Source organism: Thermobia domestica, chromosome 3 (assembly GCF_964235325.1).
Source record: "Thermobia domestica chromosome 3, izTheDome1.hap1.1, whole genome shotgun sequence".
Classification (NCBI taxonomy): domain Eukaryota; kingdom Metazoa; phylum Arthropoda; class Insecta; order Zygentoma; family Lepismatidae; genus Thermobia; species Thermobia domestica.
Genome location: NC_137456.1, coordinates 196,428,956 through 196,441,724, shown reverse-complemented (window position 1 = coordinate 196,441,724; position 12,769 = coordinate 196,428,956). Strand labels below are relative to the sequence as shown.

The 12,769-nt window shown below is 35.7% G+C and overlaps 1 protein-coding gene across 2 annotated transcripts in view; it reads right to left on the bottom strand.

The window, feature by feature from the left end:
- Window positions 1-12,769, bottom strand: part of LOC145680918 (dnaJ homolog l(2)tid, mitochondrial) — a 226,478-nt gene that overhangs the window by 116,944 nt on the left and 96,765 nt on the right. For both annotated transcript variants that reach the window (XM_081752079.1, XM_081752080.1), the window contains exon 5: window positions 10,764-10,895. In XM_081752079.1, the coding sequence (XP_081608205.1) occupies window positions 10,764-10,895 (132 nt within the window). The remainder of the gene's footprint in view (window positions 1-10,763; window positions 10,896-12,769) is intronic.

Below are 12,769 nucleotides of genomic sequence, written 5' to 3'. Positions count from 1 at the left end.
AGGGCGAGGACAAGTTTCGACAGCGAGGGTGAGGGCGCGCGAGGGCGATGAACAATTCCATTCGCGAGGGCGAGGGTGAGTGAGGTCGAAGTAAAATGAACATCTATGGTCAGAACACAATGACGAGCATTCAAAGATACACAAGTCATTACACAATATACTCCAATAATAAATATGGTTTAAATGTTATATCTCATCCTTCGTGGATCTCTCGTGACTTTGGAAAGTCAGGACCAATTTTGTAAACAAATTTATACAAGAGGCTAGAGAAACTTCGAGGCGAGACGAAAAGAGCTTTTTTCAAAAATCGATTCTACAAGACGAGAAAACCTAATTTCTCGTCTCGTCTCGTAACGTAGCACTAGTTAGCATACAAATATTTAGATATAAACCAAATACATTTTTTCCGGACTGTGTACTATTAATGTCACGAAGTGCAATAATAGCGTCAACAATGGTTACATTAAATATAATCTTTGATGGATAGTCGACATGACGTTTAACACGGATGGGTTCCGTTTTAATAAGCATGTGGTGAAGATATGAATTGGCAATTTTAAACTTTAAGCCTGAGTGCCGTACATTGAACAAAATAAAATGCTAGGCATCAAAGGGGTTCACAGTTCACAGATAACGCCTTGATAATTATTAAAATCAATTTTGTCGTCTTTCTCGTGAATTGGAACAGTGACTGGTTCTTCCACTCTTTTTAAATGTATTCCATAGGTTCTCTTTTTTGTAAAAAAAATTTCGTAACGTTATGTCGAATTTTCTTCTTAAAAATTCAGAAACCTTCAAGACTGGGTAAACCGTGATGGTGGTTATATATTCTACAGCCTAGGAAACCATACCATCAGATGAACCGTCTATTACGTATATGACCCATGAAAAGAAAATTCGATGCTTTCCGATTCTGAACAAGCTTAAGGAACAGTCAGTGCATTACAGAATTTGGAGCTTTACCGATTTTGCAGATCCGAAGCACCTGATAGGTGGTAACAGATCATTACGTATGTTATCAATCAGTGAAAAATTTGTTCGAAATATTCACACGATGTATATGAAAGTTAAAACTTAACTGAAAAATTCCAAGGGAGCGCGGTGGCTCAGTGGTAGAACGTTCACCTCCGGTGCTTGGGGTCCCTGGTTCGATCCCAGCTCGCGCCGTGTGAACTTTGTGGTGGACAAACACCGTGCTCGTGGGTTTTCTCGGGGTTCTCCCGTTTCCTCCAACTTTCTTCATTCCAAAATTTCATTCATTTCTCATACCCACTGTCTCCTTTAGCCTAACCGGCATAATCGTAGGACGTAAAAGTTAGATTTCATTTCATATTTTTGAAAAATTTCAAGAATGTACAGAACCACCCGAAACGAACCTCTTGATGTGAAGATTTCTCTCATGTTTTTCTTTATTTTGCTTCAAAAAGAGAGTGTGTGATATTTTGAAGTGAAAATACTACATACAATTTTGCAAGTTATTTGTGTATCATTTTTTAAAGTATTTATTATATATACGAGGTTAAAATATTATTACATATATTGGTTAATCCTTTGGAATTCATAATGTAAATATGTTAAGAATTTTAAAATATTTCTTTTTTCATAATGTAAATATGTTAAGAATTTTAAAATATCTTTTTGAAAATCATGGTTTATTTTCGAGGTTTCATATTATTATCTGTATCAACCACTAATTAAATGAGTTTTTTGTTATAGAGAAGCGAAACAAAGTCTGCTTTATCAGTTTAAAGCAAAATTTTCAAAAAAGCCCAAAATTTCTCAAGCAAAAAAGCGAAGCAGAAAAAACCGAGTTTTTTTTTCCAAAAAAGCCGATTTTTTTTCGAGCCCTTGCATCTCTATTATTATTATCTATGGTTTTATTGAGATATTTATTGAGATTTATTGGTATTTATTGAGATATTCGTATCAGTAATCCAGTAATCACAAAGTAATCTATTTATGCCGGGTATGGAACTCAACTTATCATTGGTTCCGTAATTACTTTAACTCCAGGCATCGAAAATTTCAGAGATTGCCCTGGTAAAACACGCATTTATCTGCAACTTTGCTTAAATACAGTCACAGTAACATTTAAGATAAAACTACATTTAAAATGTAATTATAATTCAATAATTATCTATCTCATCAAAAAATAAATAAATGATCATACAACACAGGTACATCATTAATTTTCCATAATATAAATTGCGTTAAGATGATGTTCTATTTATTGCTGGCTTATTATTTATTTATTTGTAGTTTGTGTGTAGGAGAATGTTGTGACAGCGAAAATGTTATGCATAAAGAAAGAAAAAAGACATTCTGGCTGGTTCGTACACCTCTATACCTACTTGCTGCTAATGGCTGATCACGCAAAACGAGGAGCGAAGTGTCTGTGCTTATAACCCAACCTTTCCTTCTAGTAACCTTGTTTTGTGCTGTACAAGATGGTAACGCTGTTTCAAAATTCCCTTTTTTTCCCCTCAGGTTGGAGAAATCGTGAAGAAATTATTAAAACGAAATAAAACATTAATGAATGGACATACAATGAAATGAAACCCATTTGAGTTCTTGAAGTGACTAATTAAATGTAATGTGGATATAAATTGTTCTTGAGTTAGAAATATGATTTCACATTTCAACAAGATGGTAGACACGTTTACGAGAGTTACTTGATAGCTATTTCGTGCGGTGAATAAACTTCTCGTGCAACTTTAGGGGAGTAATATCGAAACAATTCAATATTATCTGTAAATATTACCGACTTGTTACCATTTCTTTTTTAAACACGAATTAATTAAATAAGTAACAGTTTGTTGGAATTGAAGCAATATAAAGAATGATTACCAAGCACAATTTCTTTGACTGTGTTGTAGCTGGTGGGTGTAACCAATAAAAATACTCACTTCCTTCGTTTGCTAACACACGTTTAAGGGAATCATTCGGAAGCAATGTTCAAGAAATTGCACATACAAGAAATGCAAGAAGTCATTATAATTGCTATGCCGGTGATCACTAACAAAATGGTAAATATTGCTTTGCGTCGACGCAATCCATATCGGAATAGTTCCCCAAGTCTCTCGCATTACCCATCAGGTCACGAAATAAATTTCTTTGTGTGGTATACTTAGTACAGATGAACTCTCACCTAGAAAGTTAAAATATTAAAGTCATTGGCCCTAACTGAGTATTTTTTTTATTTATTATTATTTTGCTACCATATTGTAAATCTCTGCAAAGGTTAGCTGTGTGAGTTGTAGCCTATATGCACCAATGAAATAAGCACTTTTCTGTAAATACATAATTATATGTACCATAAAATCCGTGTATTTTTTAAAATTTCTACTTTGCCGTCAGCTTGTCAAACTGCACGTTATTTTATGTATTTGTCAGCTCATTTATTGAATATGTAGTTAGAATTCATCGAATAAGCTTGAAATGCGCTACTGCCTTTTAGGAATATTTCTCGTTCTGGTTTACTTTTGCCGCACCACTCGAAATAATTGTTCAAAAATTACAATTCTTTCACAAATTCCTTCTTATTGTTTACTAAATGATTTGCGCTGGCCGACATGAAAACATCTCAAATGGCATAGTTAAATTTCAAGGGAAATATCATAATCAATTGTTGAAAAATTAAAATTCTTCTAGGATTTGCGTGTAAATACGGCGTCCAGATGTATGCATAAAAACTGCAATGCAAAAAACAAGAAACAACCTACGCTAGTAGGCCACTAAAAACCACGAATGATATCTAACCGAGTCATGGCAGTGCGAAGCTGGAGGGCTCTAGCTCTAACTACGGGGTGCGTCCGAAGGGAGTAGGTGCGTCAGCGAATGTTGATATATGCAAAACTGAGGATAGTGAAAATGAGTGGATTTTGGCACATATGAGTTTCAATAATGCTTGTCACGGTTTAACATTTGTAGCGTTCCACTTGTAAACACAAAATACAACTTCTGTACACTGTGCACAAATAAAGCACCGGTGGGAAATAGTTTCCAATACAACCATCATTTATATGCACCAGGGTGGATTGATTTAAATCAGTCTGATTTAAATCACGATTTTAATCAAGATTTAAATCACTTGATTTTTTAAATAAAAATCGTTGATTTAAATCAAATTCCGAAATGAATTAATTTAAAGTGAAAGTAAGTAAAAATCCCGTTTGTCTTCTGTGATTTCGATTATGGAAGATAATAATCATAACGCAACGAGACTCAAATGTATGTAAGCACAGTATGAAAACGAGTATTATGTAGGGAACGATAGGGGAAAATCCCGTTTGAACGGGTTACGGGTGAACCCCGCTTTCTTCTCATTGCAACACAGGCTTTTAAAATTTATATTCCAACGGGGAAATCACCATGGACATTTAAGATGAAAACTCTTTTGTGTCCATGTTTATTTGTTTGTTTCCAGATAATAGGGGCGTATTTAGAGGGGTCCGATCCCCTCTCCTAAACAAAAAAAAAAAAAAAAAATTAAAATTTTGGGCGAAATTTATGTACTAAATACATAGATGTTCCTTGGGATCGTAATACGACAAATTTTGGATGTGTTAAAATATCGAATAATACTTTTGATAAAGTGGATACTTGACCCCATTGCAGAACATGCCGCGATCTGCGATGTGATCGCAGAAAATTTGCCGCGCCTGTGCAGGAAAAATTGTCAGAGGAAATAAAATAGCCAACAGAAAAGTATAAAAACGTGCCTGCTATGTATAGATGTTTTAAATGCATGGACAATTCGCATTTGAACTGTTTTTCACGTCACATAAAGCATATTTTTAACAATCACAAGTGTTTCTTCTGCTGGAACTGATCTTGATTTTTTTTTTTTAATTCCTGCAGAAAAATTTTGACTTACAAAAGCTCATCGCATAAAGACAAAGAAAGTTCTGCCATCGAAGAAAACGATATTCACGAAGAAATTAAATATCGACTAAAAGCAGGGAATTCGTGTTATTATTCAGTTCAAAATCTCTTATCGTCGCGAATTGTGTCGAGGAATTTGAAGCTTTAAAATATATAAAACGATACTTATGCCTGTTGTGCTGTATGGTTGTGAAACAGGGTCGCTTACGCTGAGGGAAGAACGCAGACTGAAAGTATTTGAGAATAAAATTCTGAAACGAATATTCGGAACCCAAAGGAACGGAAATGAGGAATGGCGAAAACTTCATGATGAGGAACTGCATAATTTATACCATTCACCAAACATTGTTAGGGTCATCAAATCTTGGAGGCTCAGGTGGGCAGGACATGTAGCGAGAATGGAAGAAAGTAGGAACGCTTTCAAAGTTTTAACTGTAAGTCCAATCGGAAAACGACCATTAGGAAGACCTAGGCGAAGATGGGAGGACAATATTAAGATGGATCTCGCAGAAATAAGAATACAAAATAGAAACTGGATTAAGTTGACTAAGGATAGAAGTCAGGAGAGCTTTTGTGAACATGGCTTGAACCTCCGGGTTCCATAGGTCATAGAGGGAGTTAGTTAATTTTAGGCGAAATTTATGTACTTTATATGTATTTCGTGCCGCTAGCTAGTTCCAATTGTTTAAAAATATGCCGCTGCCAAATATCAGTAACTTTCGTGAAAAGAAAAGTGTCATGTCGATATACATTGCTGCACTTTTTCCTTAATGCTTAAGAAACATTGTTTGGGATTGAAATAGGTTAACGATTGGGAATTAATTCAAAATTAAAACTCAATACTTTCACTTAAATGGCATAATTAACATTAATTAACATTAATGGCATAATTCCTAATGTTTTTTCTTCAGTTCCTGACTTGTATTATACGAAGAAAAAGATTTGATTTAAATCAAAAAAATCGATTTAAATCAAAAAAATCAACAAAAATGATTTTTTTGAAAAAAATCATGATTTTTTCCCACCCTGATATGCACTCACTTATTTTATTCGTAGTGAAGTCCTCGTAATGATTTTACACTAGTAACTTACACTTGTAAACATAAAATACAGGTGTATTACTTTGTCATTAACTCTATTGCTTGCAGAAATTTGTTCTTTATAAATATGTCTTTTCATGCGAAGTACTGAATTTTGCCTGTAAAACTTTCAAAATTAGGTGCGCCAAAAATAAACCAGCACCATATATATATTATAAATTCAAAGGTATATAAATTGACCAAAATGCAAGTAGTAAGACTGACGTAATGTACTATACACAGGCTGACGCACAACAATGCGTGATATGTTTGACTTCTGTAATATAGTGCTGACGGGGTTCATTAAAATTTTACTTAGGTGTTTTCTTTCTTTCTTTCTTTTTGTTCTTGAACATAAAATATGACTTAGAATAGGTAGGTTGGCTTTGGTTAGCTTAGCAAAGTATACATTTAGTGAACTCCTTCTATGATACTTCATCAAACGTAAAAATATGTGAATTGTGCATTAAAACCACAGAAATCACAGGTTCAAGTATTCGTTTACATACGCATCAGCTGGGTCGTAATTAATGAATTCTCTTAAAATGTTTTATACTGCTTTATTCTGCAGTGGATTGTGTTAACGAAATGTAAAGTTTGTCTTTTTTGCGATACTTTGTATGCAATTATAATTATTCATCTCATTATTATTTGCGTTCGTTTGCGAACATTATTATGAAATTAGACTCATATACTGTTATTTAGCATGGCACATAGACTGTTATGTTATGATACCAATAGTTTCTAATGTTTGCATTTATTGTTTAGATGTACCGTTACATACAATATTATATCCTAGTAACTGTTCGGAATATTTTTGCAATACTGTATTGTACGACAGTCATTTCAAAAGTTCTGTACACTGAAAGACAGGCCGGTCGCCAGCCCAAAATTGTAGGGGGGCGGCTCAAGTTAGGGGGGGTGGCGACCCAACCATATTATAGTTCATTTGCAAGCCTACTATGAAAATTTTAGGGTGGCCAGTAAAAATTTAGGGAGAGCCCGGCTCCCCTAGATACGGGCCTGCTGGAAGATATTATGGAATTAAATACTTTATTGTACAAAATACCTTTAAAGGCCTTCAATACAATCTCCATACTTGTTTAGGACAGCTCCCAGCATTTTGTAAATTCTGTATTCTGGATAGGAAACCTTCATTGTTGAGGTGTTTGATCACTCGGATCACCTCACAGAAAGCTTCGTCAATCGAATCAAAAAGGTTTCCACAGAGTGGTTCTTTTAATTTGGGGAACAAATCAGTCTGGTGGGCTCAAATCAGGACTATATTGGAAAGAGAAGTATTTCCCATCCATACTTCTTCAGTGTCACCCTTAGTTGTAGAGTAGTATGGGGCCTTGCATTATCGTTCAGAATGAGGGCACCAGCTGCAAGCATGTCAGGATTTCTTTCACGGATTTTCGGGCGCAAAAAGTTTTGCAGAAACAGCTTTTAGTATATGCCTGCTACAGACGTCCCCTGTGGCACTCTATTGTAGCCATCTCTCCATTCCTATCATACGCGAAGACCATCATGACCTTTGATTGTTGCCGGCGGAATTTCTTCGGCCGTGAAGAGTCTGAACTGTTTATTGTGACGACTGAAACTTCAGTTCTGGTTCAAACTCCCGTATCTAGGTTTCATCAATTGCGACAGTTCTTCGTAAAAACTAATTTCTTTCTGTTTGATAGCGTTGAAGCAATTTTCCTACGATTCTTTTGCGACATACTTTCTGCTCTTTATCTGCTCTTTAATCAGATCATGCGGAAGCCATTTCATCTTCAGCTTCAGTTTCTCAGTAATGATTCTGTGAACTGAAGTGACAGACATTTTGGCCTCATATGGAATTCTGTTACATGTTTTCGTCGATCCTCTCTCAAAATGTTATTCACAATCATCAATGGTCATTCACTTCTTGCGGTGTCCGCAGTGCTTACACGACCTTCATGAAAACGAGCTGAGCACCGTAATACAGTGCTATGATCCACTAGACTATTTCCACAAACCTCCCGCAAAGTATTGGAAATTTGAGTTGTATTCTTTCCACATAGAGTTTCGATTTTGATATAGGAACGCTTATCATCATGTGTAACCCAACCTGAGTCGGGTTCAGCACTGAATTTTTCACAACAGCTACGCAAACCAGAAAACATAGAAACAATCGTCAAAGCCCAAACTCTGACCAACAACTAACCTAAAAGTGAACTGGATAAAACCACTCAAATGGTCATTCATGGGCTGTGTAAAAGACTTTTGAAATTACCCTCGTACTTATACCTGGACCCTCTCATTTTGTAACGGTTTGCGTCAATACAAAGCGAAAAAAAGCATTTCAGTTTTACTTTCACATGGTGACGTGTTTGTTTTCTACGGACACAGTCCCACGTTTCCTTATCCTCAACTCCAAGAATATGTTACATCATAATTACCACGTAGCACAGGATGGTGCTTGTTTCTCTCCCTTGTCTTCCTTTACGCGCATACACATTGTCGCTGACATGCCTCCTCCATACGGACAAAAGCCCGTGTGAGTTTCCAACTTCGTTCTGTTCAAATAGATGAAATAATCGCTTTTCAGTATATCATAAATCTGTATTGTGTTATTGAGAAGCATTGTACAAGAAAGAAAAGATTTTGATTGAATTATAATAGGAAAATTGTGTGGTTATGCCTTCTTAAAGTTAAGCTGCGAGGGCACGGTTGCTCAGTGGTAGAGCACTTACCTCTGGTGCGTGGGTACAATTTCCGGTCAAGTTAGTTTGTGGTGGATAACATCGTGTCGATGGGGATGTCGGGTACTCTTGCTTTCTCTCACATTCTCATCCCATTAATTCTTGTATCATCAGCCACTTGCCTTAACCACTGTCCCCCTTAGCCTAAATTGCATAAGCGTAAGACGTTATACAGAAAGTTAAGCTGCGCTAAGGAATACGATGTCGCATATAATTTACAGAAGAACTATGGAATATTCTTTACACAATATGTTTACAAGCATACCCACCTTTGCTAACGCGCCCGGTGCCTATAGACACCTTGAGTTTCCACTAGTTTCGCCCTGCCCTGACTTGGTTAAATACTGCCTTGCTTTTTGTGACCACCCAGCACAGATTTGGTCTTTTTTTTAAAACACTGTACTCGCTTACTTGCTAGCACACTACGGATCCAACCGATCATGGACCCACCAGGTTCTCCGTTTCTTAACAGATCAAATACATTTCTTGTTTTAAATGGCCACCTAACGCAGGTTGTTTGGTGTTTGTTGCACTATAGCTCTTATGGCATATATCTATACGTGCTGTATTTTTACTCATAACGTATGAGTCCTCATAAGGGAATCGGCACCTATGAATCCATAAATGCAACTCACTTCTTAAAAAAAATTTGTAAATTATTTGTAGCTAATTTCGTGGTGAATGAAATACAAAATAAGTTGTGTGTGTTTCCCTGAAATCGGACATTACGTATAAACCTAAAAAAAATTGCTACCATTTAACAGAACTTAGCCTATGTATTTTCAATTAAAATTTGGCAACTATTAATATCTACGTTTTATTGTCTTTTCTAACTTATATCAGGAGAAAGAAATTAAATTAAAAAATATATGTTTATGATGATCAAGAAACAATTACTCGTAACATACATTACAAAATTCATGAAGCAGAAAAAATATTGTATTTCCTTACTTTATACAGTTTGCTTTAGTTCGACATGTCACAGATTACTACTTTATTATTTCTCCAACGCAGAGGGAAAAAAGGGAATTTTGAAACAGCGTTACCATCTTGTACAGCACAAAATTCTCAGCGTTTACAAAGTACCGAATATCTCGGTAAGTACTTGACTTACCGATCTCAAATAAACGTGAGAATGCTCCTTATGACATACTGTACTAGGGACTTTTTCCAAGTTATTGCACTATTTCCAATCCCAACTTTTCTCTCTTCTGTTGTGGCAACACTGTTTAACTGATCCTTCTAAACTTGAATGTTTAACTGATCCTTCTAAACTTGAAGTCATTTTAAAAAGTTCTTCCCAGTATTTAATTTAATGTGCACAAACAGTTACTACTGCATTCCTTTTGTGTGTTAAAGGCGTTCAAATTTGACACATGTTTAACGTTATTTCTCCAAAAGTATGCAACACTGATCTGCGAGTGTCATCTCTTTCGTCTTTGTTTTCATTGCTGATTCGAATTATGAAATTAAATTTAGGTCTTTCCATTTTACAAAATCATAACTTTATATTGAGTTTGCAAAACTGTTCACCTGGTGATGGTACCCAATATGTGGATAGATGTCCCCCTTCCTATAGTTGCTTTGTGCAAAGTTTCGCTTCTCTCTCTCTCTCTTGGTTCCTCTGTTATAAAGGTGGGACATTATAAATGGTGCACCCGGTATATACGTGCCACTCTTGTTACAAAAACTATGTGAAGATCTGCACAGAAGAGTCTTAAGCTTAAGCGCTGAATAAAAGTCGCGGAAAACTCCTGAAATAAAGGATAAAAAAATGAAAGGAACATTATTTTTTTTACGCTCAATAACCAAGGAATAGGAAGCTTATATGGTAACTCAATCCAAGAACCTCGTAGAATAAATAATTAGTTCGGTGAAAGAGGTGGTTGAACAGAATATTTCAAGAAAAAAAAGAAAAACTGTATACAGCAAGCTCACAAATATTACTACATAAAAATTGGGCCTCGTGTGATTTGACTAAGTAAATAAAGAAACCAACTTACGTTGATAAGCAAAGTCTATTAACTGACTTACTTCTCCAAATATTTAATGAAGAAATATAATTACATACCAGCAGGAACAGGAACAGTTACTTTCTTCCTTTGAACTGTGCTACCCTTTCCTTCACATTCTGTACAAGGAAACTTTATGAACATGCGCGTTCCATGGCAATATCTACATGTAGATCTCATTACAAACGGGCCTGAAATGCAGTAGGATAACAATTATATAATCAAATATATACATAGAATGCAGCAACAATTTTGGAGTTTCACTATATCTGCAAAAGGTAACATATATTCAGTCTATTGAGATAACCAATGCACTTTGATACTAACTACAAGAACACAAGAATACAACTAAATGTTATTTAAAAACTAATTTCTTAAATTATTATTATTATCTTATTTTTTTTTTTTAGTATATACATAAAACTTAAAGAGGAACAGTTCGGGTTTAAGAGAGGTAAGGGCGCAAGAGATGTAACTGGATTATTACGGGTGATCAATGAAAGATTCAAAGAAAAACGGAAGAGGTGTATGTTGTATTTATTGGTCTAGAAAAGACTTTTGAGAGCGTGAATTAGGAATTCTTGTTGGGAGTTCTGAAGAAGATCCGCACGGAATGAAAAGATCGAAGACTCATAAGAAACTTCTATTCAAACCAACATGTAAATGTTAGAATAGGGGAGGAAATGGCAGAGGAGAATGCAATTGAAAGCGGAGTTCGACAGGTATGTCGTCTCTTGCCAACATTATTTAATATATATCTAGAAGAGATAGTGAAAGAGAAAGTACATAATGAAGACGGCATTTCAGTAGGAATTTAGAATGATTAAAAGTATATGATTAACAGATGACACGGCCCGTATTGCAGAATCTAAAATGAAAATCAATAAGGTATTAGAAAACTTAAAGAAGGGCTGTAAAGAACATAGGATAAAAATAAATGTAAGAAAGAAAAAAAAACATGGTGATTGGGACAAAGATCGGTGTCAACTTCAGAAAATAGAGCAGGTGACTAGTTTTCGATACCTGGATCGTATTATTAGTAATGATATGAAGTGCAAACATGAAATAAAAGCAAGGGCAGGAATGATGAAAGAAGCCTTTAGGAGGAAGGAAGGACTATTCTGTGGTATCTTGAATAAAGAGTTGAGAAAAAGACTTATAAAATGCTTCGTGTTGTGTATTGTACTGTAGGGGGCAGAAACATGGACATTAGGCAAAAGTGATGAAAAATCACTGGAAGCTTTTGCAATGTGTGTGTGTGTGGAGAAAACTTGAGAGAATTAGCTGGAGCGAGCAGTGAAAGAATGAGAGAGTGTTAGGAGTGTTACAAATAGCAGGAGAGAAAAGAACGATTTTAGGTATGATTGAAAAAAGGAAGAGGAACTAGTTGGAACATTGCGTACGAAGGAAATGTTTCATAAGGGATGTGGTCGATGGTATGTTGTCAAGAAAGAGAGAGAGAGGGGAAGGGGGGTCGAAGAACGTTACAATTGATGAATGGTATCAAAACAGAAAAATCGTACGTGAAGACGAAGAGATTAGCTGAAGACAATGAAGCATGGAAGCTTCTCAGATGCGGCAAATGACTTGCCAATAATGGCACTATACTTATGATGATCATGGATGATATTATTATTGTATGCATCCCGTAATTTAGTTGCTTGTACGGTTTACAATCAAATGTAGTTTTAACAACGTTAACAAATTGACATTTCTATGTTCCACACCAACACATAGGTGTTTCTTGGAACGAAGGAAAAGTTGCAAAGTATTGCTGCTAACTTTGCATTAAGGTCGTTGATTTTGGAGAAGAAAAGAAATGGTTTAATAAAAAATTGTCTAACAATAACTTGCGGTAAAAATATTGATTACACTCCACTGAACATTTTTGAACATCCTATAGACTACAAGTTGGGTTGGTCTACAGACTGTGCCCGGCTACGAAGACTACCTAAATGCTTTACGAGTCGCTCTTGAAGGATTCTAGTAGACCCCAGGCTGGGAACGCCTTATAATGAGTGTTTGGCTACATTGACTGTGTAACTCCTGCCTGAGCCAGGTAAAC